The sequence below is a fragment of the Cetorhinus maximus genome, chromosome 17 (assembly GCF_964194155.1).
Source record: "Cetorhinus maximus chromosome 17, sCetMax3.hap1.1, whole genome shotgun sequence".
In the NCBI taxonomy this organism is placed as follows: domain Eukaryota; kingdom Metazoa; phylum Chordata; class Chondrichthyes; order Lamniformes; family Cetorhinidae; genus Cetorhinus; species Cetorhinus maximus.
Window position 1 is genome coordinate 43,751,336 of NC_135895.1, and position 27,057 is coordinate 43,778,392.

A 27,057-nucleotide genomic window follows, 5' to 3' on the forward strand; every position below is an offset into this window, starting at 1 on the left:
TTAAATAAAATCGACGAACTGGGTTTTTAAACAAATTGTTTTGCTTTTAGGGTTTTTGCAACATAGCTGGTTACTTGCCCAGTGTAAGACTTACATATTCCACTATTTCACATGCAATTTCAGCAGTAACAGTTGTGAAGAACAACAAGATTACCAGTAACCTCTACTGGCAGTTATCTTTCTCTCCCTCCTAAATTGAACAGTGGAGCCTTATGCGACTATTGAGACTTTTTTGAAGAAACAAATACCGTTTAAAGCTAACTTATCAAGCGGTACAGGAAGATACAAAGCAAAGATTTAAAAAAACTGTGAAGGCTGGCCATCTGAAACAAAAATTAGGAAATACGCAGCTTGTGATTAATTGGAAAGGAAAACAGATTAACTCCCAACTGTCTATCTTGGGCCCTCCATTTGGCATGATACTTTTGCAGCTATCAATATGCTGAGTTATTCCCTTGTCCCCAGTAAAACTCTTAACTCTGCATCTACCATTCCTGTTTCCTCTTCATTTTTGCTCCTTCGAGTTCAAAGGGCACAGATTTAAGTGTGTATGGGGGGAGGGTGCAATCGGTTTAGCTGTTCATTGCCATATCTGGCTGAACTACCTCAAGCAATACCAGGGCTTGTTATTCATGACCCAGGATCATTCTGGAGGATAGAGACAACCACCAGCCTTTTCTCCACTACATTGACCAATATTAGCTTTTGGTCCCTCAATAATTCAAAGTTAAAATTCATATCCTTTTGTTGAAATTCCTTCATGATTTTATCCTTTCTATCTCTGTGGCCTTCTCCAGCTCTACAACTCACCGAGAACTCTCTGTTTCTCTAACTCTGGTCCCTTTTGCAACCTCTGCATCTTGAACCCCCACCATTGGGGACTGTGCCATCAGCCACCTAATCCTGACGTTCTGGAATTTCCTCCCTAAACTTCTCCATCTCTCCTCGATAAAAGCCACCTCTTAGACCAAGCTTTTAATCAAATATCTCCTTCTTCGGCTGTTCATCAATTTTTTTGTCTGATGATACTTCCATGGCATGTTTCGGGACATTTTTTCTTCTTAATGGTGTTCAATAAATGTAAGTTATTGTTGTACACATTCTGTTGAAAGGTTCTGATGAAGGGTCACACCCAAAAGATTGATCTATCAATCTCTCAGTGCAGTATTAAGGGAGTGATGCACTAACAGAGGTGTTGTCTTTTGGATATGGCCTAACTGCCCTCTCAGGTGGATGTGAAAGTTTGAAGAAGAGCTGGGGAGTTCTTCTGGTATCCTAGCTAACATTTATAACTGAGACATTACTAAATCTCAAGGTGACATGCATAGATCAGGATAATGGGCAGGCGATTTACTGTAGTGGTGAAGTAATACATTTTGGGGTAAAAATAAGCAATGGAAATATATACTGAAAGATGTTGGTGAACACAGACCCGGGATTTGAAGTACATAATTCTTTGAAAATGTATATATATTTAAGCCATAAAAAGACTAGTTGAATTTGAGTTTTATAAATTCTACATTTCATTTCCCCCTCTTTGACAACTACTTGGTCTATGGTGCAATGGTTTTGCTCATGGGTATCCTCTAAGATGTTGGCAATGCAGAATACCTGTTTGTCAATTCAACACCCTTAGATGATTTCTGTACTGTTTCTTGTTTCCTCTTTCTAACCCAACTGATTGTTACCCACTTCCTTTTCTCATTAACCTGCTCTGCCTGCAAGATGTCCAGGTCCTGGAATGTGCATCTCACAGAGCCGTCAGTCTGCCATGTGTGACAGTGTCTCCATCAATTTCCTTAGCTCAGAAACTTTAGGTTTGAGTATAAGCAGTTGGAGACGCTTCCTGGAGATGTGGTAATACCCAAAATGCAAAACATCCAGGAACTCACATCAGGAAAGTACGTCACAAGCTTCACCTGTCTCAATCCCCTCCTCCCCTCTCCCCCGCCGCACCATAGCAAAGCAAATCATTTTCCCACGCCTTTATTCAAGATTTCTAACCATTCCTTCTTTAGTTGAGTCTCCACTTTGTCCTTATGCCTCTGTGAAGCCCTTGCTAAATTTCCCTATGATAAAGACCAGTGAACACCAGTTGCTATTTGCTTAAAAATTTAATAAAAGCAAACATTGCTTCACCTGCAAAGCTGGATATCCAACTTTCTATTCCTATATCCAAAATGTTGATGTCTATGATAAAAAAAACTGAGGCCCCAGTCCAGGTCTTAGGGTGTGACACATGGTGTTCCCCAAACAGAGTACATTCCTTTTATCCCTACTTTCTCATAACCCACATAATAGTACAACTGCCACAGGGAAAGAAAAAAAACAATCAGCGAATAGTTAATCACATCACTTACATGATTAATTGATTAACCTATTACAGGTTCAAATCAAAACGCAGGTAAAGCACCAGAAAGCCAAGTTTAAACAGATCCTAAATAGTTGTTAGCATTAAAAAATGAAGTCAATCAATGTCAACATATTGCCCAAACTCATTTTGCTTGGGACCCCCTAAAGACAGTGTAGATGCTTATCTCTCACCTGTTATACATTTCAGTTAACGTTAGAGTGAAATTCTGTGGTTAAGGGTTCCCTGCACATTCGAGGTGTACATACCAGAAAGTTGCACACCCCTAGCCTTAATTTCTCATCCATTAATTTTAACAAATGTAAATTTATGGGCTGGAGATATGTAATTTATAGATATGTACTGCTGGTGTATACCAGAAATATCAACATAGAAAATCTTCCCAAATATTTTAACCACTGGCATCCAGAAATTCATTCTGTATTTCCATATATTTCAGATCAAGTCACCTGCTGTGTAGGGATAATAGTTTACTCTGAAACTCTGTCACCTACCCAGCGCTGATCTAAATTCAGCTCATGAATTGAAATAGAATCAAGTAGCCGTAAACAATATGATTAGAATCCCCGGTTGTCCAGATTAAGAACAAAACACCTGACAGGCTGGTCTGGTTCAGGGCAGAGGTGAGTCGGATGTTCAAATTCAGTTTGAATCTATACAATAAAAGCTGAATTTGGCTCCCAGCGTAAACAAAGTTATGGACCTAACTGGAAAATAACATCGTCAGGCCAAAAGCACAATTACATTTACTCAGCTGCATGTTATCATGTAGCGTGATATGGTGATGGTGAAGTCACACACACACATATTGAAAATACTTAGAGGCTTTGAATCTAGGTAGCGTCTGATTATATACCCTTTTGCAATGGAAAAACTAATTGTTTGGATCAAAGGAACCAGCTGCTAATTAAATTAATGAAAACACCATTTAAAAGTTAGTTAATGAGACAAACAATTTAGAGCCTTGTTGCATTTGATCACAAATATTCTATGTATTCCTAGGCTCAATACTTGTTAAGAAAAGCTCTATGCAAAATAAAGCAAGGGAGTAGCTGGAGTGTTTTTTATGAGATCTAGAAGGAGATCTTATTAAGCTAAGACAGGCCCATCTTTAGCAAGTAAAGTGTTTTACAGATAATGTCAATTAATATTTCCTTCAGCAGGCAATATTGTAATTTAAACTAATTGTACAGAATGAAGCCTTTTAAAACTGTCATTGTGCTATGCATCTTGCTTTTATGAATTAATAGAGAGTGATCGGACACAGGCTCACATCTACACTTATCCATTTGTTTATTCCAAGTAGCTTCCCTAGAGAGAAGGAGAATCTGAAAGCAAAGGCCTACCAACACTTTCAAATTCAAAAGGCAGTCCACATATGAGATTGAAAACTCACCCTACCTGCTTTAGAGACATAATCACATGCCTGCCTATGCCAATAATTCCCAGCATTTCTCTTGTGTTCAACAGCATGAAGAAGAAATGAATGAAAAAAAATACAGTAAAGAAGATCGAGCAAGGAGAGGAGTATTAATCCTACTTTGTTGTCCCCAAATTAAATGAATAGTAACTGAATTGACCTTTTTGAATTGTAATATTCCAGTTGTATAGCTCTTCTGATAAACACATTTTTAATAAGAACATGTTATTTGTTTAATTGTTCTAATGGTCTTATAAATTCACAGAACTTTATTTATTCAAGTCAGAAGGCATTAATCTCTAAAACAGCCATATTCAACTGGAGTTTGGGCATAATTGACACCTCTGGGTTCACATATAGGATTAACAAAGGATTCAGATCCCTCCAAATTCATTGTAGGAAATTGAAAACAAATGGACCCTTGCTGATATCAGCTGAGCATTTCTGTAGTCCTTACTGCCTTGAAATGGCAGGTTTTCACAAGATGCACAGTATAATTAGCACCAGAATATATATGGAAGACCTGAGGCATGAGGGGAAGTTTCCAGCAGGATTGTTCATTTTCAGGTTAGTATTTATTACAATGGAAAAATGTGCATCTGGATGGGCCCTTTCACAATGTCAGTTACTTTTAAAAAATTCATTCAGGGAATGTAGGCGTTGCTGGCTGGGCCAGTATTTATTGCTCATCCCTAATTGTCCTTGAGAAGGTGATGGTGTGCTGCCTTCTAGAACCACTGCAGTTCATGTTCTAATGTTGGAAAAACAATGTATGAAAAAGAAACTGCAAGAAAGATCCATCCATGGCTCACTCAGGAAGTTCAGGATAGTATTAGACCAAAAGGAGTAGCTTATAATGTTGCAAAAAAACAATAGTAATTCTGAGGATTGGGAGTGATTTAGGAAGCAGCAAAGGACCACCAAAAAGTTGATAAAAAGGGAAAAAAATAGAATCAGAGTAAACTAGCTAGAAATGTAAAAAAAAAGTAAGAGCTTTTACAAGTATATAAAAAAAAGAGAGTGGCTAAAGTAAATGTTGCTCCCTTAGAAGCAAAGACAGGAGAAATTATCATGGGGAATGAACAAATGGGAGAGGCATTGAACAAATGTTTCGTGTCTGTCTTCGCAGTAAAAGACACAAGTTTCATACCAGAAATAAACGGTAACCAAGGGGCTAATGGTCTATTCCAGCTCCTATTTCTTGTGTCCTTGTTCTTGTGGAAAGTTAAAAAGGGATCTTTGGCATGTATGTAAGGTGTTTTTTTAACCAGGCTAGTTTCTGTTCTATCACCTCATGCTAAATGATTGCTATTGTTGTAAAACCTCCTAATTTGTGATACATTCTTGTTTGTTATTGCTTTATGGCTTTATTTCAGAGTGTCTGTTTACAATTTTTGACAGGTTTTTCTTCATCTGGCATTTTTAGATGGCTTCTGCAACAGATTCTAGATATGGTCAAAAGGATGCATCTGATCAGAACTTTGATTACATGTTCAAGCTTCTCATTATTGGAAACAGCAGCGTTGGAAAGACATCTTTCCTCTTCAGATATGCAGATGACACATTCACATCGGCCTTCGTTAGCACTGTTGGTATTGACTTCAAAGTGAAGACTGTTTACAGAAATGATAAAAGGGTCAAGTTGCAGATTTGGGTAGGTAGTGTTCATTTTATGTAATTCTCCCTAAATTGATGAAACATGGAACAAGATTAGCTATTGCATGAAGTTTATCTGGATAGTTCAATATGGTAATAAGCTCAAGACATACTGAAAATAGACAGAATAATACATTTCATATGTTGGTGGTGACTCTTATTGGACTCTGGTTCCACATTGGCTGGATTGCTGTCAGTGGCATTGAGAAGTGAAGAGCAGCAGTTGGGCCCATTAGCAGCTCAGCTCAGGTAGGAATGGAGCATTGGAGATTCATAGAGAAATAGAGACTTGGGGGTAAGGGAGGGTAAGGGACAGTGGGGGAGTAGAGGAAATACAGTATTGGTTGAAGAAGCCCTATTTTGTTCTGATTTCTGCTGGCAATGCTGACTCACTGACGTGTTAACTACACTTCAAATTTGGTTAGTGCGTATTTAATCTGTTGACAGGATATTGTGGCATATTTTTTGATATTTTCTACATTATAATGAGCATTAGGAAATAGATTAAAACTCACTATGAGTGTTCTGGTCTTTCACAAATTATACATAAGTAAATCAGCCTGTTGGTTTGCAATTTGCCTCCACTCACCAAAGTATGTATCAGTTTGCCTTCCAGATGGAAGTGGAAATACATGTGGGAACACATGTGAGATTACAATGTCCAATTCACCTAACAAAGTGTTTATTTTTATGCTATCCCATGACCACATGTTGGGCAATAAAGGTAAATTCCTAATTGTACAAGATGGGGCCCTGCCGTGGCTCACTTGGTAGCACTCTCATCCTGAGTCACAAGGTTCTAGGTTTAAGTCCCACTCCAGGGCTTGAGCACAAAATTCTTTGCTGACACTCCAGTGCAGTACTGAGGATGTGCTGTAGTGTTGGGGGTGTTGTCTTTTGGTTGACACGTTAAACCTGCCTACTCAGGTGGATGTATAAGATCCCATGACACTATTTCAAAGAAAAGCTGGAAATTATTCCTGGCGTCCCGGCTAATATTTATGCCTCAATCAACAAAAATAAAAGTTTATCTGGGACTAGCAGAATAATATTTCGGCACAGACTAGAAGGGCCGAATGGCCTGTTTTCTGTGCTGTAGTGTTCTATGGTTCTATTATCACATTGCTGTTTGTGGTAGTTTGCTGGTAGCAAAGTAACTGCTATGTTTCTATGTTATAACAATGACTACACTTCAAAAGTTCTCCATTGGCTGTAAAAGGCAATGGGATGTCTGGTGGCCGTGAAAGGTACTATACAAATGCAAGTCTTCATTTCTTTATTTAGGAGAGACTTGCAAAAATTAACCACCAGATTATCTTGTGTCCAACCAAAATTTGTGACAAGCACCATGCAAAGTGGTGAACCTGGAAATTCATTTGGGCTCCTGATAGCATTATTCATATTCAGAAGCTGAGTACATGTTGTTTCCCCAGGATCTGTATTTAAAGAGCTTGACACATCTACATGGACATGCCCGGAGAGACCAGATGTTGCACTAATTTCACAAGAGAAGCTGTTGCAGGGTTGTATAATTATACCAGGATAACCTGCAAACAACATTTGATACAGGGAATACTCCTTACATAGTAGGGGAGGTTATTGTTAATTATTTCTGAAACCAGTTGAAGTAGGAAACCAGGCACCAATCTTTTACTTAATTTATTTACAGAATGCAACATTACAAATATATACCTCCTCACTAACCAACACCCAATGTCCTAGAAGTCTCTCTTTATATGTTCTTAAGGTATTTAATCAACGATGTCGATCTGTTTATCCTTAACCTTAATAATACAATTAACATATCATTAGCAAATTCCTCTATTTTCTTTAAATCAAAACTTTATAACACACAAACAGTATTTCAAAACAAATTGAAGAAAAGGGAAAAATTGATTTTTGATATTCTGTACACCAAACTATCATACGAGATGTTCCTCTTCTAGGTCTTTTTTTGTGCAAGCACTCCTTTTTGTGAAGCAATCCAACAATTGTTGACTTGCATCAACCCATTTGATTGTGGAGATTTATTTTAGGAACATAGGACTTAGGAGCAGGATTGGGCCATTCAACCTTTCAAGCCTGCTCCACCAGTCAATAAGATCATGGATGAAATGGCTGAGGTCTCAGCTCCACCTTCCTGTCTGCATCCCATAAACCCTTGGCTCCCTTGTCTAACAAAAATCGAACTCAGCTTTGAATACATTTAAAGGCCCAGCCTCCACTACCTTCTGGGAAAGAGAATTCCAAACTCTAATGATCTTCTGAGAGAAAAAAAATTCCTCATCTCTGTCTTAAAAGGGAGACTTCATTCTTAAACTATGCCTCCGAGTTCTCGTTTCCCCCACAAGAGGAAACATCTTCCCATTATCCACCCTCAAGGTCTTATGTGTTTCAATAAGATCACTTCTCATTCTTTTAAACTCCAATGGGTAGAGGCCCAACCTGTTCAACCTTTCTTTAAGCCCTTCATCCTAGGAATGAGTCAAATGAGCCTTCTCTGAACTGCATCTAAAGCAATTATATCTTTTTCAAATAAGGAGACCAAAACTGTACACAGAGTTCCAGATGTGATCTCACCAAGGCCCTATATAGCTGCAGTAAAACTTTCCCACTTTTATATTCCATTCCCCTTGCAATAACTGCCAACATTCCATTTGCCTTCCTAATCACTTGCTGTACCTGCGTACTAACTTTACGTTTTTCATGTACCAGAACAACCAGATCCCTCTGTACCACTGAGTTCTGCAATCTCTCTCCATTTAAATAGTATACTGCTTTTCTATTCTTCCTACCAAAATGGACAAGTTCACATCTACCCACGTTATGCTCCATTTGCCAAAATTTTGCCCACTCACTTAACCTGCGAATATCCCTTTGCAGACTCTCTGCCTCCTTCCAACAGCTTAATTTCCTATCTATCTTGGTGTCATTGGCAAATTTAGCTATCATACATTTAGTCCCTTCATCTAAGCCATTGACACGGACTGTAAATAGTTGGGAATCCAGCACTGACCCCTGTGGCACTCCACTTGTTATAGCTTGCCAATCCGAAAAAGACCCATTTATCCCATTGTCTGTTTCTTGTTAGCTAACCAATCCTTTATCCATGCTAATATGTTACCCCCTACAACATGTGCTCTTATCTTGTGTAGTAACATTTGATGTGGCACCTTATCAAATGCCTTTTGGAAATCCAAGTACACCACATCCACTGGTTCCCCTTTATTCACCTTGAATGTAACTTTATCAAAAAACTCTAATAGATTAGTTAAACACGATTTCTCTTTCACAAAGCCATGTAGGCTTGTGATTTTCTAAGTATACTGCTATCATTAATAATGGATTCTAGCACTTTCCCTATGGCAGATGTTAGGCTAACTGGTCTACGATTTCCTGTTTTCTGCTTCCCTCCTTTTTTGAATGAAGGTGTTAGCTATTTTCCAATCCACTGGGACCCTTCCAAAATCTAAGGAATTTTGGAAGATCATAATCAATGCACCTACTATCTGTGCTGCCATCTCTTATAAGACCGTAGGATGCAAGCCATCCAGTCCTGGGGACTTGTCAGCATTTAGGCCTAATAGATTTCCTTGCATCTTTTCTCTGGTGATGGTGATTGTTTTAAGTTCATCCTCCCTATCACCTCTTGATTTTCATTTATCTTTACAAAGTTTTCTAAGTCTTTTAGCGTGAAGAGAGACACAAAATACCTGTTCAATGCCTCTGCCATTTTTTTGTTTTCCATTATCAATTCCCCAGGCTCACTCTCTAGGCGACCAACACTAGTTTTAGTTACTCTTTTCCTATTCAAATACTAGTAGAAACTCTTACTATCTGTTTCTGTATTACTAGCTAGCTTTCTCTCATACTCTGCTTTCTGCCTCTTTATTATCTTTTTAGTCATTCTATGCTGGTTCTTAAAGTTGTTCCAATCCTCTGACCTACCACTAATCTTTGCAGATTTGTACAGTGTTTCTTTCCATTTAATACTATCCTTGACTTCCTTATTTAGCCACAGATGATGCATCCTTTGCTATGAGCCTCTTTCTCACTGGGATAAATCTTTGCTGAGAGTTATTAAATATCTCCTTAAAAGTCTGCTACTGCAAGTCTACTGTCCTGCATTTTAACCTAGTTTCTCAATTCACCATAGCCAATTCTGCCTTCATACCTTCATGGTTACCTTTATTTAGGTTTTAAACACTAGTTACTTCTCACTTTCAAGCTAAACATGAAATCCTATCATGTTGTGATCGATGTCACTTAGAGGCTTCTTTACCATGAGGTTATTGATTAGTCCTGCCTCATTGGAACACTACCAGGTCTAGGATAGTCTGCTTCCTGGTTGGCTGTAGAACATACTGTTCTAAGAAATTGCCCCAAAAACACTCTATGAAATCATTTTCCAGGCTACTTTGCCAATTTGATTTTCCCAATCTACATGTAGATTAAAATCACCCATGATTATTGCTGTACCTTTCTTATACACCCGATTTATTTTTTCCTGTATGCTCTGTTTTATAGTGTAACTACTATTAGGGGGCCAATAAACTACTCCTATAAGTGACCGCTTACCTGCACTGTTTCTTATCACTACCCAAACTGATTCTACATCCTGATCTTTCAAGCTAAGGTCATCTCTCAGTACTGAACTAATGCCATCCTTAATTAACAGAGCTACCCCACCACCTTTTCCTAGCTTCCTGTAATTCCGATATGTCATATAGCCTACAGCATTTAGGTCCCAGCCTTGGTCACCTTTCAACCATGTCTCTGTAATGCCTATCATGTCATACATAGTTATCTCTATCTGTGCTAACAATTCATTCCTTTTGTTACAAATGCTGCGTTCATTCAGATACAGGGCCTTAAACTTTTTTTTAACCATTTTTGCAATCTCTGGCCTTATCTGCTGATACATTCTTACGATTGCATGTTCTGTCCCACCCTGTCACTCTCTGGTAATCATTACCCAAATTGCTGCCCTGCTCTATTACTTTGTTGTTTCCCTTTACCTTACTATATATCCTCTCACATGGTCCCTTCCCCTTCACTATTTAGTTTAAAGCCCTCTCTATCAGCCTAGTTATATAATTCGCCAGAACACTGGCCCCAGCATAGTTCAAGTGTAGACCTTCCCAACAGTATAGTTCCCACTTTCCCCAGTACTGGTGCTAGTGTCCCATGAATCAAAACCCATTTCCCCCACACCAATCTTTGAGCCACATGTTCATCTCTAATCTTACTTACCCTATGCCAGTTTGCTCATAGCTCAGGTATTAATCCAGAGATTATTACCCTTGAGGTTCTGCTTTTTAATTTAGGCCCTAGTTGCTCATACTCCCTCAGCAGAATCTCTTTTGTAGTCTCACCTATGATGTTGGTACCTACATGGATCACGACAACTAGGTCGTCTCCCTCCCACTGCAAGTTCCTCTCCAGCCCAGAGCAGATGTCCCGAAGCCTGGCTCTGGGCAGGCAACACAGCTGTCTGGACTCCTGCTCTTGGCTGCAGAGAACTGTGTCTATCTCCCTGACTATACTACCCACTTCTACCATAAATTCCTATTTATTCCCCCCACTTGAATGGCTTCCTGTACCACAGTGTCCTTGTCAATTAGCTCATCCATCCCGCAGCCCCGACTCTCATCTAAACAGCTGAACAAACCTCAAACCTGTTGGACAATTGTAAGGTCTGAAGCTCCTGCACTCCTGCCTTCTGGATCCCCTTACCTGCCTCACTTGCAGTCACACCCTCCTGTCCCTGGCCGCTTACCAAATCAGAAGACCCTATCCTAAAGGACGTGACGACCTCCTGGTACAAAGTATCCAGGTAACTTTCCCCCTCGCTGAGCTACAGTATCTGTAGCTCAGCCTCTAGCTCAATGACTAAGCCGACGTTCCTACAACCACGGAGACTTACTGCAGATGTGTTTGTCCTGGATCAAACTGGCGTACAGAAGCTCCCATATTCTGCAATTGCAACACATTACCTGCTCTGCCATTCTTAATGCATTTTAATTAACTAATTACTTAATTTTATTTAACTATTTATTTCCCTTTTTATTTTATTTAGTGCCTTTCCTTAGCACCACCTACTATACTAATTCAAACCTCAGTAATAGAATAGACCGTTACCACTTAGAAAAAACAAACATTTTAATATATTTTATTTTAATTGCCAGCTATTTACACACTTTCTCATGAGCAGTTACTTACCAGCCAATCAACTTACGGCTTTCCTGTGATGTCACTGTTCACTATTTTTTTAAAACTGAAATTCCTGTCTCCCATCTCGCTATTTTAAACGCTGTTATGATATGGCAGATGGTAATTGCCAGGCTGATCAAATCCCAAAGGGAAACTTGGTCAAGCAACCATAATGATTTTGCAATTTGTATTTATTACGAGAAGATACGTACACTGATGTCACAAGTAAAGAGTCCACTACTACCTTTGGAGATTTTAAAGATTAAATTACAACATTTAGCAACAAAAAAAATAAGTTAAACACACAAGCTTACAATTATACAGTTAAACTCAGTCTTATAACAGTTCCCAAGATTTCTACTTAACTAGACTCCCAACTACACACCCCCTTTCAGATAACAGCCTGAATAGATTCTTAATCTATAAAACATCCAGCAATCTTACCACAAGCACCCACTGTTGCTATAAGGGAGGTATGTCACAGCTTCTCTCTCCCTGTCACTCGACAATGGAACTCCAAGGCTTTTAACAAAACCTTGCACTCTTGACCAAACCAGCACTTCTTTGGCGTAGCTAGGTCTATTTCACACATTTCAGACCTATTTCACAGGTCTATTAGTCCACTGGTCAAGATCTCACAAGGCCACTCCCACTCCATCTTTCTTTAGATATATTTTCTCCCTTTTAATCTTTAAATCCCATTGTTTCACCCTTGCTTTGGAAGTTACTTTTCCCAGGATATAAAAATCTTTCATGTTGTCCTTATGGCTTGCACTTTTGGGAAAAATAAACTTAATAACTTTGCCTGATTTATCTTGCCATTTGTAAAACATCTTATCATGTCCCTGTGAAAATCAAACAACCTCTCAACTTATCTACAAAATGCAAATTCCATTCACAATGTATCTGCTGAGACTTCATCTTAGCTCACCCATCTCTATTTCAAAATGCTTGTTTTACATTTAATCCCTTTGATGATTTAAACCTTGCAGCCTGACCGTCTTTAGTTTAATTAAATTAGTCTCACACACACGCACAAACATGCATACACAAGCCTGCTCCAGTGTCCCGCAGTAATATTAGGAAAACAAATGATATTTCCTTTACACCTCCATCCTTATGAAAAAATGAACCATCATAATTCTAAAAGACAGTTTCATTTTCTCAACCCATTTCGCATTACTTACTATGCTTATCTCTATACACAAAACTTTTACACTACCAGGTACATGAATTAACACGACAATATATACAAAGCCGTTGTATCAACTGATGTCACTTCAGTCCATTGACCATGTTTTAAATGTCCAATTTCCTTTGAACTTTAAACTCTTGATCTGCAATTAAATTTTCTTGTCCAGCCACATGTATAACCTATAAATTAAATGGCTGCAATAACAAACTCCTTCTGAACAGTCTGGCACTTCGGTCTTGAAATTTGTCCAGAAATTTTAAAGGATTGTGGTCTGTATAAATAACTGTTTCTGAAGAATTGCTTGCAACATAAACCTCAAAATGTTGCAACGCCAACACCTGACCTAGAGTCTCTTTCTCGATGGTTGAGTATCTTTTCTGAGGTACAGTCAGCTTCCGTGAAAAATATCCTACTGGATTTTCAATTTCTGTTTCATCTTCTTGTAACAACACAACAGCAATACCCAGATCACTTGCATCAATCACCAACTTAAACTGCTTGGCATAATTAGGCGCTGTAAAAACTGGTGTAGTAGTCAACACAGTTTTTAAACTGTTAAATGCATTCTGATACTCCTGTGTCCATTAAACTTTCTTGTTCCATTTTAATAGTTAGTCAACGGAGCAACCACACTGCTAAAATTTGGTACAAGCTTCCAATAAAATCCATTCATGCCTAAAAATCTCAAAACTTCCTGTTTTATTTTAGGCACTGGGAAATTCACAGATGGCATTTACTTTCACATCTCGTGGGACCACCTGACCATGTACAGTGGTATGGCCTAAACATGTAACCTGCACTTTTGCAAATTCATTCTTAGCCAAGTTCACCACCAAATTAGCTTCCTGCAGTTGATCAAACAGTTCTCTCAGATGTTGTAAATGTTCCTCCCACGTTTGATTGAAAACTACCAAGTCGTCAATATAGACAGCACAATTGCTCAGCCCTGCAATTCAGTCTTTGAAATGCTGGTGCATTCTCCATGCCAAATGGCATAACTTTGAACTGAATATAGTCCAACTGATGTTCCAAAAACTGATATCCCCTTTGTTCTCTCCGATAAGGGTACTTGCCAATATCTTCGCAGCAAGTCAATCTTTGTGATTAACTCTGATTGTCCCACTTTCTCAATACAATCTTCCAACTGTGGAATAGGATATGAATCCATTTTGTCACTGCGTTTATTTTTTGATAATCCACACAGTCTTTGTGTTCCATCCAGTTTCGGCATCATTACAATCAGTGAACTGCAGTTACTGCAACTAGACTCTATGATGTCATTTTGAAGCATGGATTCAATTTATTTTTGCAATTGAGCTAATTTTACTGGATTTAATCTATAAGGATGTTGTCTTATTGAAACTGAATCTCCCACATCTACATCATGTACAGCTAAATTTGTTTCCCCAACTTATTCCCACAAATAGCTTTGTGTGACTGCAATAGCTTTTCCAAATCACTTTGACACTTGTCTGGAAGGTAACTCAGTATTACATTTAAATTTCTGAGCACTCTTTCGTTGTCCAATTTAATTACAGGAAAATCAATTTCAGAATCTTTTATTTCTACCTCCTTTTCCTTATCTACCACTACCAATACCTCCTTCTGGTTATCTTCCCTGTCAAAGTACTTTTTAACGCATCTTTACATGACACACCCTCTGCTTCTTTCTTCTATCTGGAGTATTTATTGAATAATTTACTTCACCCAGTCTGTTTTCAATCCTGTAAGGCCCACTAAACCTTGCCTTTATTGGTTCGCCTGACACTGGCAACAATTCTAACACCTTCTCAACAGCAACAAAACTACGAGCTTTTGCCCTTTTATCCACACTTGTCTTCATCACCTGCTGTGATATCTTGAAATGTTCCATAGCTAACTCACGTGCTCTGTTCAGTTTTTCTCTGAATTTTGTCACACAATCCAGGAGAGTAGTTTCAAACTTTAACCTACTAGTTTCTCCTGAATCAACTTAAGTAGTCCCCTTACTTCCTGACCATAGACTAATTCAAAAGGACTAAACCCTGTTGATTTGTTAGGGGCATCTCTAATAGCAAATAACAAGAATGGAATCCCTCGATCCCAGTCCTGTGGGTAGTCTTGACTATATGCTCTCATCATAGTTTTAAAAGTTTGATGCCACCTCTCTAAAGCACCTTATGATTCAGGATGATAAGCTGATGATTTAAACTGCTTTATTCCCAGGCTGTTCATTACTTCCTTAAACAGCTGTGACATGAAATTCGAACCCTGATCCAACTGTATTTCTTTTGATAACCCATATCTTGTAAAGAATTTGATCAACTCCTCTACAATCCTCTCTGTCGTAATATTTTGTAAAGGTATCACTTCCAGAAACCTGGTGGACGCATCCATGATTGTCAGCAAGTACTGATTTCCACTTTTGGTATTAGGGAAGGGCTCTACACAATCAATCAGGACCCTGGTAAAACGTCCCTCAAATTCTGGAATCAGAATTAAAGATGTAGGTTTAATTAGTGCTTGAGGTTTTCCTGACACCTGACATGTGTGACATGTTCTACAGAACTTGACTATGTCTTTATGCAGTCCAGGCCAATAGAAATGTTTTTGTATTTTTGCCAGAGTTTTCCTAATTTCTAAATGTCCAGCTATTGGAATTTCATGAGCCACTCTTAATATCTCATGTCTGTATCCAGATGGTATTATTATTTGATGTACTACCGCCTACTCCTCATCTGTTGGAAAATGAGACATTATCCACTTCCTCATTAGCACATTATTTTTAAGATAATAACACTCTGGGATACATCCTGCCTCTGTTTCTGAATAAGGTGTCTGATATAACTACTTTATTTGTGGATCTTTCTGCTGTAACTCTACCACTTTCACTGAGCTAAACACTTGAGCCTCACCCTCTTCAACCTTCTCTTCCTGAACAATCTTTTCAAAGATAGATCCAGCTAACTCTTCCTGTTTCAACCTGTGAGTTTGTGATCTTGTTACTACACAATCTGGAAACAATCCAGGATGGCCTTTTTGCAACATCCCTGTTGATTGTGTCTCCACAAGCTGCTCAACTACAGTAGGCACCACTAACATTTGTGACCCAATTATATCATTACATAGGATAAATTGAACCCCTGCAATGGGCAATTTTTCTACCGCCCCAACAATCACCTCGCCTGTTTTCAACTTTAAAAGAAATTTACCTTACTTAATGGAATATGTTTAGTGTCTCCATTAATTCCACTTATTAATACTCTTTCCTGCAAGACCACCTCTGGACAACACATCGCCACTATCCCATAACATTAAGGACTGACTGGCTGCTTTGTTCCTTAAAATTTTGATATCTTTGCCTGCTCCAACACGTACACATGGATAGGCTTTCCCTTCACATATAAAATCTTTAAACATTTCTGTAACCTGTTCTTCAGAAATCCCTTGGGTAAATTATGAACAAATTCCCACTTCTTTACCTACCACCTATTCTTCCTGCTCCATTTGTGTACAAACCATTGGTTTTTCTTACCTCTGGATCTCAGAGCCCACAGTACTCTTATTTCCAGAACTTTCCTGTATTCCAATTACTGCAACAGGTTTTCCCTGTAACCTCCAACACGTTGACTTTGTGTGTTCAACCTTATTACAATGGAAACATTTACGTCTTCGAGTGTCACTTCTACCCTCAGCACCTTCCTTTCTGGTTTGAGAAGAAATTTCCTGAGAATTTCCATCTGTCCTTTCTCCTCTCTGACTACCTGCCTTCCTTCTACCTTCCCACCTCCTATCATTCTCGGATTTAGAAGGGTGATGGAAGAAAGGTTTTGACCTAGGGACCAACTCATAATCATCAGCCTTCTCTGCTGCTTGCCTCGCCTTTTTAACTCTCTATTCCTCCACATGAGTTCTAACTACCAAAGGAAGTGAATCTTTAAATTCTTCCAAAAGAATTAGTTCTCTAAGAACTGCACATGTTGTCTCAATCTTTAATGCCTGTATCTATCGGTCAAAATTATTTTGTTTTACTCTCTCAAACTCAATGTAAGACTGTCCAGGCTGTTTCCTTATATTCCTAAATTTCTGCCTGTACGCCTCAAAAACCAACTCATATGCACTCAGAATGGCCTTTTTTACTGCATCATAATCCACAGATGCCTCTTGTGACAGTGATGGATATACCTCATGAGCTCTACCTACCAACCTATACTGTAAAAGCAAAGTCCAGATTTCTTGTGGCCATTTCATTTGCTTAGCTATCTTCTCAAACGAAATAAAGAATGCCTCTACATCCCTTTCTTCAAACTTCAGAAGAGCTTGTACAAATTTAAACATCACCCCACTGGGCTTTGGGTTGAAAGCGGTCGATTCACCTTCCTCAGCAGCTGAGGTCTCTTTTTTAAGGTCCAGCTTTTTAAGCTCGTATTCTCGTTCTCCTTTTCTCCTCCTCCATTGCTAACTTCATTCTGGAGGTCAAATTTTCGTATTTCCATTTCTCTTTGAAATGCTCTCTCTTTTCCATTTTCTCTCTCTTTTGCCTTCAATTCAAATATTTTTCATTTGCAACTGAAGTCTCACTACTGCCAGCTGTGACTCACTAGTTTTAGGTATTGTTATGACACAGCAGTTGGTAAAGGCTGAGTTATTTAAAATCCCAGAGGGAAACTTTAAACAAACTATATATACTATAACCTATATTTTCAATTGGTATGTTTGAGATGCAGCTCTCAATTCAGGAATAAAACCAACAGGCCTCGAGAGGCTTTTTTATATAAATTAAATTAAACATTTATTAATTTAACAAGGTATTAAACACATACACATGTCTACAAATTACTACCATAATAACTATTAAACAAATCCCCAAATTAATCACTCCCAGGTAAATATCTTCACCAAGGCAACAACAACTCATAGGGCAGAATTTTACGTTTGGCGTGCAGACGTGGGCGATGTAAAAATCAAAAGGCAGCTGTAAGCCTCCAACTGGCTCCACAGTGAAAAGAACCTCATTTTGAATTCGAAAGGTGAAAATGCTTTGCCTGGTGCTTGGCTAAGTCTATGGGGAGAATTTTCTCCCCGTTGGGGAGCCTGAACGGGAGCGTGCAGGTGCGCAGCCGATTGCCGCCCAGGATTGGCTGCACGCCACCATTTTATGTGGGCGGGTCATTTAAGACCCGCCTAGCGTGACACGTACCCAGAAGCGCTCAGCGTTCCCTGTGCGGGCGGGGAGAAGTAGGGGAGTCGGGGCATGCGCGTGAAAGAGCGCAGAAATCTCCCTGAGACAATCGGCTGCGTGCCTGCCCGCTCCCGTTCAGCCCCACCGATGGGGAGAAAATTCTCCCCATAGACATAACCAAGCACCAGGCAAAGCATTTTCACCGTACGAATTCAAAATGAGGTTCTTTTCACTGTGGAGCCAGTTGTAGGCTTGCAGCTGCCTTTTGATCTTACATCACCCACGCCCACACACCGAGTGTAAATTTCTGCCCTATGAGTTGTTGTTGCCTTGGTGAAAATATTTACCTGGGAGTGAGGCAGCACAGAGCTGCCTCAGGGAGATTAGTTTGATTATCAAAAATTTTAATAAAGAAAAAAAAATTTAAGACGTCCCCTCATGTGGCAGTGTCATATGAGCTGGGAAAAGTCAATGAACTTTAATTTAAAAAATTATTTGAATTATAAATCCTTCATGAAACCTCATCCCGCCCATTGATGAAGTTTCATGATAAATGCAAAGGCCACCTGGGCTCTTTGCCTGCTCGCTAACCTTAAGGTTGGGCGGGCAGCTAAGTTGATTACTTTAATTAGTTTTTAAATGGCCTTAGTAGGCCTTGACAGTTTGGCGGGCGCACAGCTGACTCCACTGTGTGCCTGCTGAACTGAAGGTCTGAATGACGCATGGTGACATCAGGACGTACACCCAACATCACCGTGCGTCATTTTACGCGTTGGTGAGCAATTCTAGCCTATGGGTTGCCCTAATGGAGATTAGTTTGGGAATTTGTTAAAAGGTATGATAGTAATAATTTGTAGCCATGTGTACATATATATTTAACCTATGTAAATTAATAAAATGTTTCATTTAGTTTAGTGTAGAACCTCGAGAACTAGTGGTCTGATTCCTGAATTTAGAGTCGCATCTCAAAGATAACACTTAAAATTATTGGTTATGACAGTTGTTTAAAGTTTCCCTCTGGGATTTAAAAAAATAACTCCCCTTTACCAACTGCATCGGTCATAACAATTGGCAATGTAAAGTCAAAAGGCAGCTGCAAGCCTCCAACTGGCTCCACAGTGAAAAGAACCTCATTTTGAATTTATAAGGTGAAAATATTTTACTTGGTGTCTGGTTAAGTCTATGGGTTGCTGTTGCCTTAATGGAGATTAGTTTGGGAATTTGTTAAAAGTTACGATAGTGGTAATTTGTAGCCATGTGTATATATATTTTAACCTGTGTAAATTAATAAAAGGTTTCAATTAGTGTAATGTAAAGCCTCGAGAACTGATTCCTGAATTTAAGGTCGCATCTCAAACATAACATTTAAAATTATAGGTTATGACAGTTGTTTAAACTTTCCCTCTGGGATTTTTAAATAACTCCGCTTTACCAACTGCATTGGTCATAACAATTGTGGGTATGGGCGGAGTCGGCTACGTGCCTGCCGATAATTAAAAGGCCATTAATAAGCTAATTAAATTCAAATTTACGCTGCCTGTCCGACCTTGCGGTTAGTGGGCAGGTGAAAAGGCCAAGTGGCCTTTACATTTTTTAGAAAACCTCATCCAAGAGCAGGATGAGGATTCCTAAAGCAAATAAACATTAAATGAAAACTTTATTTTGGAATTAAAAACATGTCCCATCTCATGTGACAGTCACATGAGGGGACATGTTTTATTAAATTTTTACTGTCTTTATTAATTTTTTTAAAAAGCGCTTCAATCTCCCTGAGGCACTGAGCTGCCTCAGGGAGATTGAAGCGCTCTTTCGTACGCATGCACGCTAGGCCCGTCTCTCCCTCCTTCCCCCGCCTGCACAGGCAGCACTCAGTACTTGATTGACCTGCCCACATGAAATCGCTGAGCGGAGCCGATTATGGGCGGCAGTCAGCTGCTCGACCGCCCCCGCCGAGCACCCCAGCCAAGGGCAAAGTCCTGCCCATAGACTTAAAACAGACGCCAGGCAAAGCACATTTTATCTTACGAATTCAAAATGAGGTTCCTTACAATTTGGCTCCTTTGCACAGTTGTAGGCTTATAGGCTTAGATCTTACATGCCTCTGAATCACACACAAAACTCTTTTTCTGTATATACCTAGCCTTCCCTTTGAATGAAAATTCTTATTGTATCATCAGGCCCTTTGAACGCCACCTCTCCTAACAATAAAACCCCTTTCATAGTACCAATTTTATGAGTAATATAAACATATTGCTTGGTGTCTGCTAGCTAGGTGCAAGATTTCACCCCCAGCCTTTGAATGGTTTATTCAACAAAATGCAAATTTACCCTCTGCTTTACTGTTAATATCTCAAAATCACTAAACATCAAAGCACCTAGACTAGCTGGCTTTAATCAAATTAAGACACCCACACTCACACCCACAGACACAGATCCTACTACAAGTCCAATTTAAAATAATTTCCAATAACATTATATACATTAATATCTTCATGACAGCATCCCTTCCAATTTTAAATGCTGCGCTATTAAATTATGTCTGCTTTCTTTGCCCCTGCAGTTAATCCTAACTGCAACTTATCCGCCAATTCTGTTAACTGAGCCTTAGTTACTTTTTGTAAACATCTTCTACTCCCAGAAAAGTCTTAGCAATTGTTAAAGCCATATTTGCAGTCTAACCACTTTAAAATCCCTCAACGCCAACTCCTGAGTTCAACGTTCTTCTTGCATTCGTAGCCTTGAGATTCACCAACCCCAAGCCAATCAAGGAATTTTTTGAATACTGCGAAGAGCCCCCAGTCTTGTTATAATATGGCAAATGGTAATTGCCAGGCTGACCAAATCCCAAAGGGAAACTTGGTCAAGCAATCATAACAATTTTGCAATTTGCATTTATTATGTGAAGGTACATGCACAGAAGTCACAAGTAAAGAGTCCATTACCACCTTTGGAGATTTTAAAGATTAAATTAAACATTTAGTAACAAAAGAAAAAAGTTAAACACACAAGCTTACAGCTATACGGTTAAAGTTAGTTTTATAACAGTTCCCAAAATATTTCTACTTAACTAGACTCCCACGTACACACCCCTTTTTGGATAATGGTCTGAATAGATTCTTATTCTATAAAACATCTGGCAATATTACCACAAGAACCCACTGTTGCTATAAGGGAGGTATTTCACAGCTTCTCTCTCCCTCTCAGAATCACAGGATCACAGAATCACAGTATCACAGAATCACACAGTGCAGAAGAGGCCCTTCGGCCCATCAGGTCTGCACCAACAATGGAATTCCAAGGCTTTTAACAAAACTTTACACTCTGGACCAAACCAGCACTTCTCTAGGGTGGCTAGAGGCTGCTCTTTCACTGGTCTATTTCTCACAGTCCACCTCTCAATATCTCACAGGGCCGCTCCCATACACCTTTCCATCTTCCTTGAAATATATTTTCTCCCTTTTAATCTTTAAATTCCATTGTTTCACCCTTGCTTTGGAAGTTACTTTTTCCAGAATTTAAAAATCTTTCATGTCGTCCTTATGGCCAACACTTTCATGAAAAATAATCTTAATAACTTTGACTGATTTGTCTTGCCAGTTGTAAAACATCTTATCATGTTCCTGTGAAAATCAAACAACCTCTCAACTTATCTACAAAATGCAAATTCCATTCATATTGTATCTGCTAAGAATTCATCTTAGCTCACCCATCTCCATTTCAAAATGTCTGTTTTACATTTAATCTCTTTGATGATTCAAACCCTGCAGTCTGACTGTCTTTAATTAAATTAGTCACACACACACACACATGCACACACAAGCCTGCTTCAGTAATATTAGGGAAAAAAATGATAGCTCCTTTACAATGCTTTTTTTTAACATCTCTTTTACACTAGCAACGTCAATCCTTAACCTTTCTTCAGTCACACCTTTTGTTGAATATCCCATAGGAAATGCTTATCCATGTAACATTCAATGGGTAAATTATTCTCAGAATGCCAATTGCATAGAATTTCCCATAAAATATTTGACAAGTAAAACCACATATCTATTGCTGCTACATGAGCCAGTGGTTCTGCAGCTAAAGCACTTTTAACCATCTTTTTAAATTTCTTAGTTTCCTAGGCCAAGGGACGACATTTTGTATTTTCATCCACTAATTGCATTATAAAACCAGCTGTATTAGAACATCTATCCAGAAGATTAGCATGAGAAATAACGGTTAAAAATTATTAATTTCATGCCTTTTGAGTTGTCCAAGGGTATGCATTTCTCTGTACTTAATTTTTTAGCTGTTTAATTTGCCCTTAAAATATCCTCAACTGTACTGCGTTTCATCATAGTATTTAGTTCCCATACATCCCAGAGTGGGACTTGAACCTGGAGGTTTTGGCCCAGAGGGTGGGACACTACGACTGCACCACAAGACTTTGTACCTCACCTTTAAATCTATGGTTACTACTTCATTAAACTCTCTTGCCAATGGAAGACTTACAATGGGATGTGGCGGCGTCTTCTGATACTTGCTACATATGTCACATTTTGCACTAATCTCTTCGACGGGCCTTGTATACTCATCATCAACCATGCCTGCATCTTTAGTAGGATTTTTAATCTGTGACAAGAAGGGTGAGCAAATTGTCTGTGTAACTTTAAAATAATTTTTTTCCTCTCTGACTTTTATCACCTGATACCGTTAACATTTATTTAACATTCTGATAAGAAATGTCAGGTTTTATTAAGGGGATGCTATAATGGCCTAATTCAGTGACCTTCACTTATTTTTCAAGCAAGGGCCACTTCAGCAAAAAACCTGCAATGTGAGAGCCACATCTACATTACGAAATTATCATTGCTTACTACTCCTTCATGATGTAATGTTACAGAGCAACGTGTGTTACTAAAACAAATCACATATTATACTTAACAATAAATACACATGTACAATTAAAAAATACAACATTCATAAAACAATAACAGGAAAATATAAGGAATTAAAAATGCACATATGCATGTAAACTTTTAAAAAACTGAATAATGCAAAATTTACTTAAGTTGCAATATTCTACTTTGCTACATTTCTACATTGGTAAATAAAATATTTTTAAATTTAATTTATTTTAGAAGAAAAATGTAACTTTCTACTTAAGTTACCTCTTGCCTGCCACCAATCCTGCTTCCTGACCCTCCTGCTCCCTGACCTTCCTGGGCACTATAGATTCTCCTCCTTCCCAACCCTCAGCATTGTGGTCTCTCCCCCGCTGCAACCTTCGACTTGTGGCCTCTTCCTCCTCTCTGACCCACCCTCTCGCAGAACCTCTCACTCCCTGACTCACCCTCTTGCTGGTTCCCTTTCCTGGACTTGCATTCCTGTTCAAGGTCCCGCCGCAACTCGGAGGTCAGGGAGGGTGGGTAGGCTGCAACTCGGCGTTCGGGGTGTGATGAGAGGCTGCTCTAAAGTGGTGCCAGGCCAGTCACATGGGAAACAACGTTAAAACAAATCTCGTGATGCTCGACGAGATTACAGGAAAGGGAGAGTCGGGGGGCCGCACTTAGTGAGGATGAGAGGCACCATTGGCTCGCAGGCCTTGCAATGAAGAATGTTGCCCTAATTGGAAAGTCAGTGGATCTGCAATTCACTCAAAAACAATTGTTTTATTATGTTCCATGTCCAGTTTCATTTGTGCCATTTTCATAGAAAGCTTACTCAGCAGCAAGAGTATCTGACTAGAGACTGCATCAGTACTAATAAAGTGGCTTACTCCAGCTATTTAGTGACCTCAATGTGTTGTCATCCCCGAATTGAAACGCGAGCGCTGAATAAGGAATCTCCAAATTGAATTTCTGCAATCTTTTATACAGCTGTTAAAGTCCATGATATACTCCTCTCTGGAAATACTGTCGATCTTTTGAAATCTATCAAGATCTGACCATGCCTCGTAGGAATCTAGTACACCATCTTGTAAATTTCACCTATGAAGCTTAATAGAAAATCCAAACCTTCATCAGTATCCAGCTGACGGGCATCCAGTTCATAACGCACTTTGCTTCTGGGTTTACTTTTGTTAGGAGTGGACAATGCCAAGACCATACCTTATTTTCTCTTCAGTAAGGACATAACCTATGTTCACCTTTCCACTAGTCGTAAGATTCTGATTCAGAGAATATCGGTGGGTAATCATACCCTGACAATTTACACTTACTTTGAGCCATTCTTCACAAAAGCAACTCAGATTACAATCTTCTGTCTGAAATTTTTTTCTTCGTTTACAATCTTCATCTCAGTTCACAGGATTATTAAGTAAACAATAATAATTATTATTGACAACAATGAAACATACATTTAACAGCAGCACATATGACAAATGCAAGATGTTTTAGACAGGAAATTCAAAACATGTTACAGATTTGAGCTCAGTGTACTTAGTTGGATAGATCTTCAAATTCAAAGGTATCCGTTTTAACACTTATTTTATACCCTTTTTCAAATTCTGCTAGGTGACAATTTGCATGTCATCATATAACATATAGTCATCATTCAACACTGATTTGTTGGCCTGTCTTTGCAGAAAACAGGTCCATATCTCCCTAACTTGTTACACTCCTTGACTTTCTCAGGCAAGTCCTTTATCTTTCAAGGCTTGAGTGAATAAAGAAAGCTCCTCTGCCTGCTCTATAATAACCAAAGCTCTCTGATTGGAATGTCTTTTAATTGGATTTGCTGTCTAAACCAAACATTGTTTTTCACTGCCTTCTGTAATAAATGAACATTTATCTGAAGTACAGCAAGTCTGTATCATGATTACACTTTCAATCTTATAACAAAAAACTCACTTAACAGACAAAAGCTAAAAGTTAATACAAAGAGAATTCAACATGGTATACTACTTGCAGTCTGATTAATCATTTTCATACACAGCTGAATATAGACAAGTGCAACTGGGGAGTACAGTTATATTTATCTCATTCCTAATGCCAGCAAACTTAATCCTTAATTTGAACCAGATAGGGGGGGATTGGATTGACTCAGTCAGCGATCTCCCTTCAGTAGCTTGCACTGTAGATTTTAATTGAGGGTGGCATTTGGCCTCAAATTAGACCACTCGCCTTTAACTAATCTGTTGCAACAGGACTTCCAGTCCTTCAGAATTAAAAGTAGCAAACTACCACATGCCTCTACACCACCATTGTGAACAATTAGTCAACCCTTCAGTCACAAACACAACTTGCAACAATAAAATTGTTGCCTTGCCATCTTTTCTGCATGCCAGCCAAATGTTCTGCATAACAAATTCTATGGGAAAGCTTTTCAAGTGACAGGAGCCTTTCCCGTTAAGCCTATTTGAATACTTCTATTAGGCCCCTGCCTGTATCGAGCAGGAATGCTAGATGCCTAAATTGACATTCACATGAAAATCCGAGTGGGTGGTTTTTCAACAGTATGTTAGAATTTTTCCCCCCAGTTTCCATCTGATTATCTAATCAAGGTGGCAGTGAGACAAAATTCATCCTGTGTATTGAAGGATTACACCACTCAGTAACATGCTTTGCTGTAAGCCATTAAAACAGTACTAAAACTAAATGACCATTAGCAATGATTTTTCTTCATCTAAAAATAGCAATAGAATTTACCAATCTTATTGATCACTGTCTTGGAAATGGTAGTTTAGTGGTTATGTGAACTAGTAATCTTGAGGCCTGGACTAAAGGTCTGGAATTGTGAGTTTAAATCTCACCATGGCAGCTGGGGAATTTAAATTCAGTTAATTAAATAAATCTGGAATTAAAAAGCTAGCATTGTAATGGTGACCATGTAACTGCCAGATTGTTGTAACAGCCATCTGTTCACTCATGCCCTTCAGGGAAGGTAATTTGAGGTCTTACCCAGTCTGGCCCATATGTAACCCCTGAGTGCAACTAAGGACAGGCAATAAATGCTGGCCTCCTCCTGTACATCACTTGAATTGAATAAAAATTAACTTTTTTTTTGCTATTTAGTGAGCTGTTTTTCTTTAAATTTTAAAATCTCTTTTCTCAATGGCAGCAGATAACCTATTTCTAGGAGAAACAAATTTTAATTATCTATAAAAATAATTATGCTTTGCCATGCAGATGTTATTCAAATCAGGTTCCTTCCAGTTCCCTTTGCACAATTTGAGGATTTCCTTTTAATTAAATATTTTTCTTTAAAGCAGATATAATTTTTGGAAAAAATCATTTAATACTTAAGAAAAATGATCTTCAAATTAAAGTTATTTCACTTTTCTCTCCAGCCTATTGGAGAATATCACGGCGTAAGCATTGATTTCATTGACTTGTAAGTTGAGGCGGGACTCTGAGGTATTGTATCCCTTTATGTCAGACTGCTGCTGTCTCTGGTATTCCTGATACTGGTGACAGTGCTGCATTATAAATGAGCTTGTGGCATGGAGGTCCCAACTTCAGAAGATTGGTTTTTCCTGTACCACAGACCACATCTGACAGTGTGAGCTTCCGTGGGTCGTTTTTTTTTAACTGTCCTCTTGGGCCAACAATGCTATTTACATATTGTTGCCTTGTACAGACCATTGCTATACATTGTGAAAGGCCTGCAGCCAGAAAACCTTAGGTAATTTTACAGCTGCAAGCTCATCCCTATACAATTGCTTCTCCGCATGTTGAGGACTATAAGTAGGGGGCAATTAAAGCATTGGCAGCATCAGCAGATTGTAGAACTGTGCCCAATAGAAAGAGTCAGTTATTTTTGGTCTTTTGGATGCTGGCTGACTTGTTGAGCAGGATAAGAATCCATTAATGTTTAAGATCAAATGTAAATGATTTGAAAACTTGCCTATAAATAATGGGTTTGAAGGTGCAGAGGGAGATACTGTGTCAGATCAAAAGATCTTGCTGATATTCTCCATGTCTAAGCTTGAGGTTTATTTACTTGGGCCAGGATTTTATGGCCCCACCCACGGCATGTCTCTCCACACAGCGAATGAGGCAAGTAATTTGCATCTCCACTCAGTTTGGCAGGGCCGTAATATCCTGCCAGGCAGGAGG

The 27,057-nt window shown here is 38.8% G+C and overlaps 1 protein-coding gene across 1 annotated transcript in view; it reads left to right on the forward strand.

Moving 5' to 3' along the window:
• LOC144692359 (ras-related protein Rab-3B) overlaps positions 1 to 27,057 on the forward strand; it is a 155,526-nt gene that overhangs the window by 1,182 nt on the left and 127,287 nt on the right. The window contains exon 2 of the mRNA XM_078561109.1: positions 5,218 to 5,445. Coding sequence (XP_078417235.1) covers positions 5,218 to 5,445 — 228 coding nt within the window. The remainder of the gene's footprint in view (positions 1 to 5,217; positions 5,446 to 27,057) is intronic.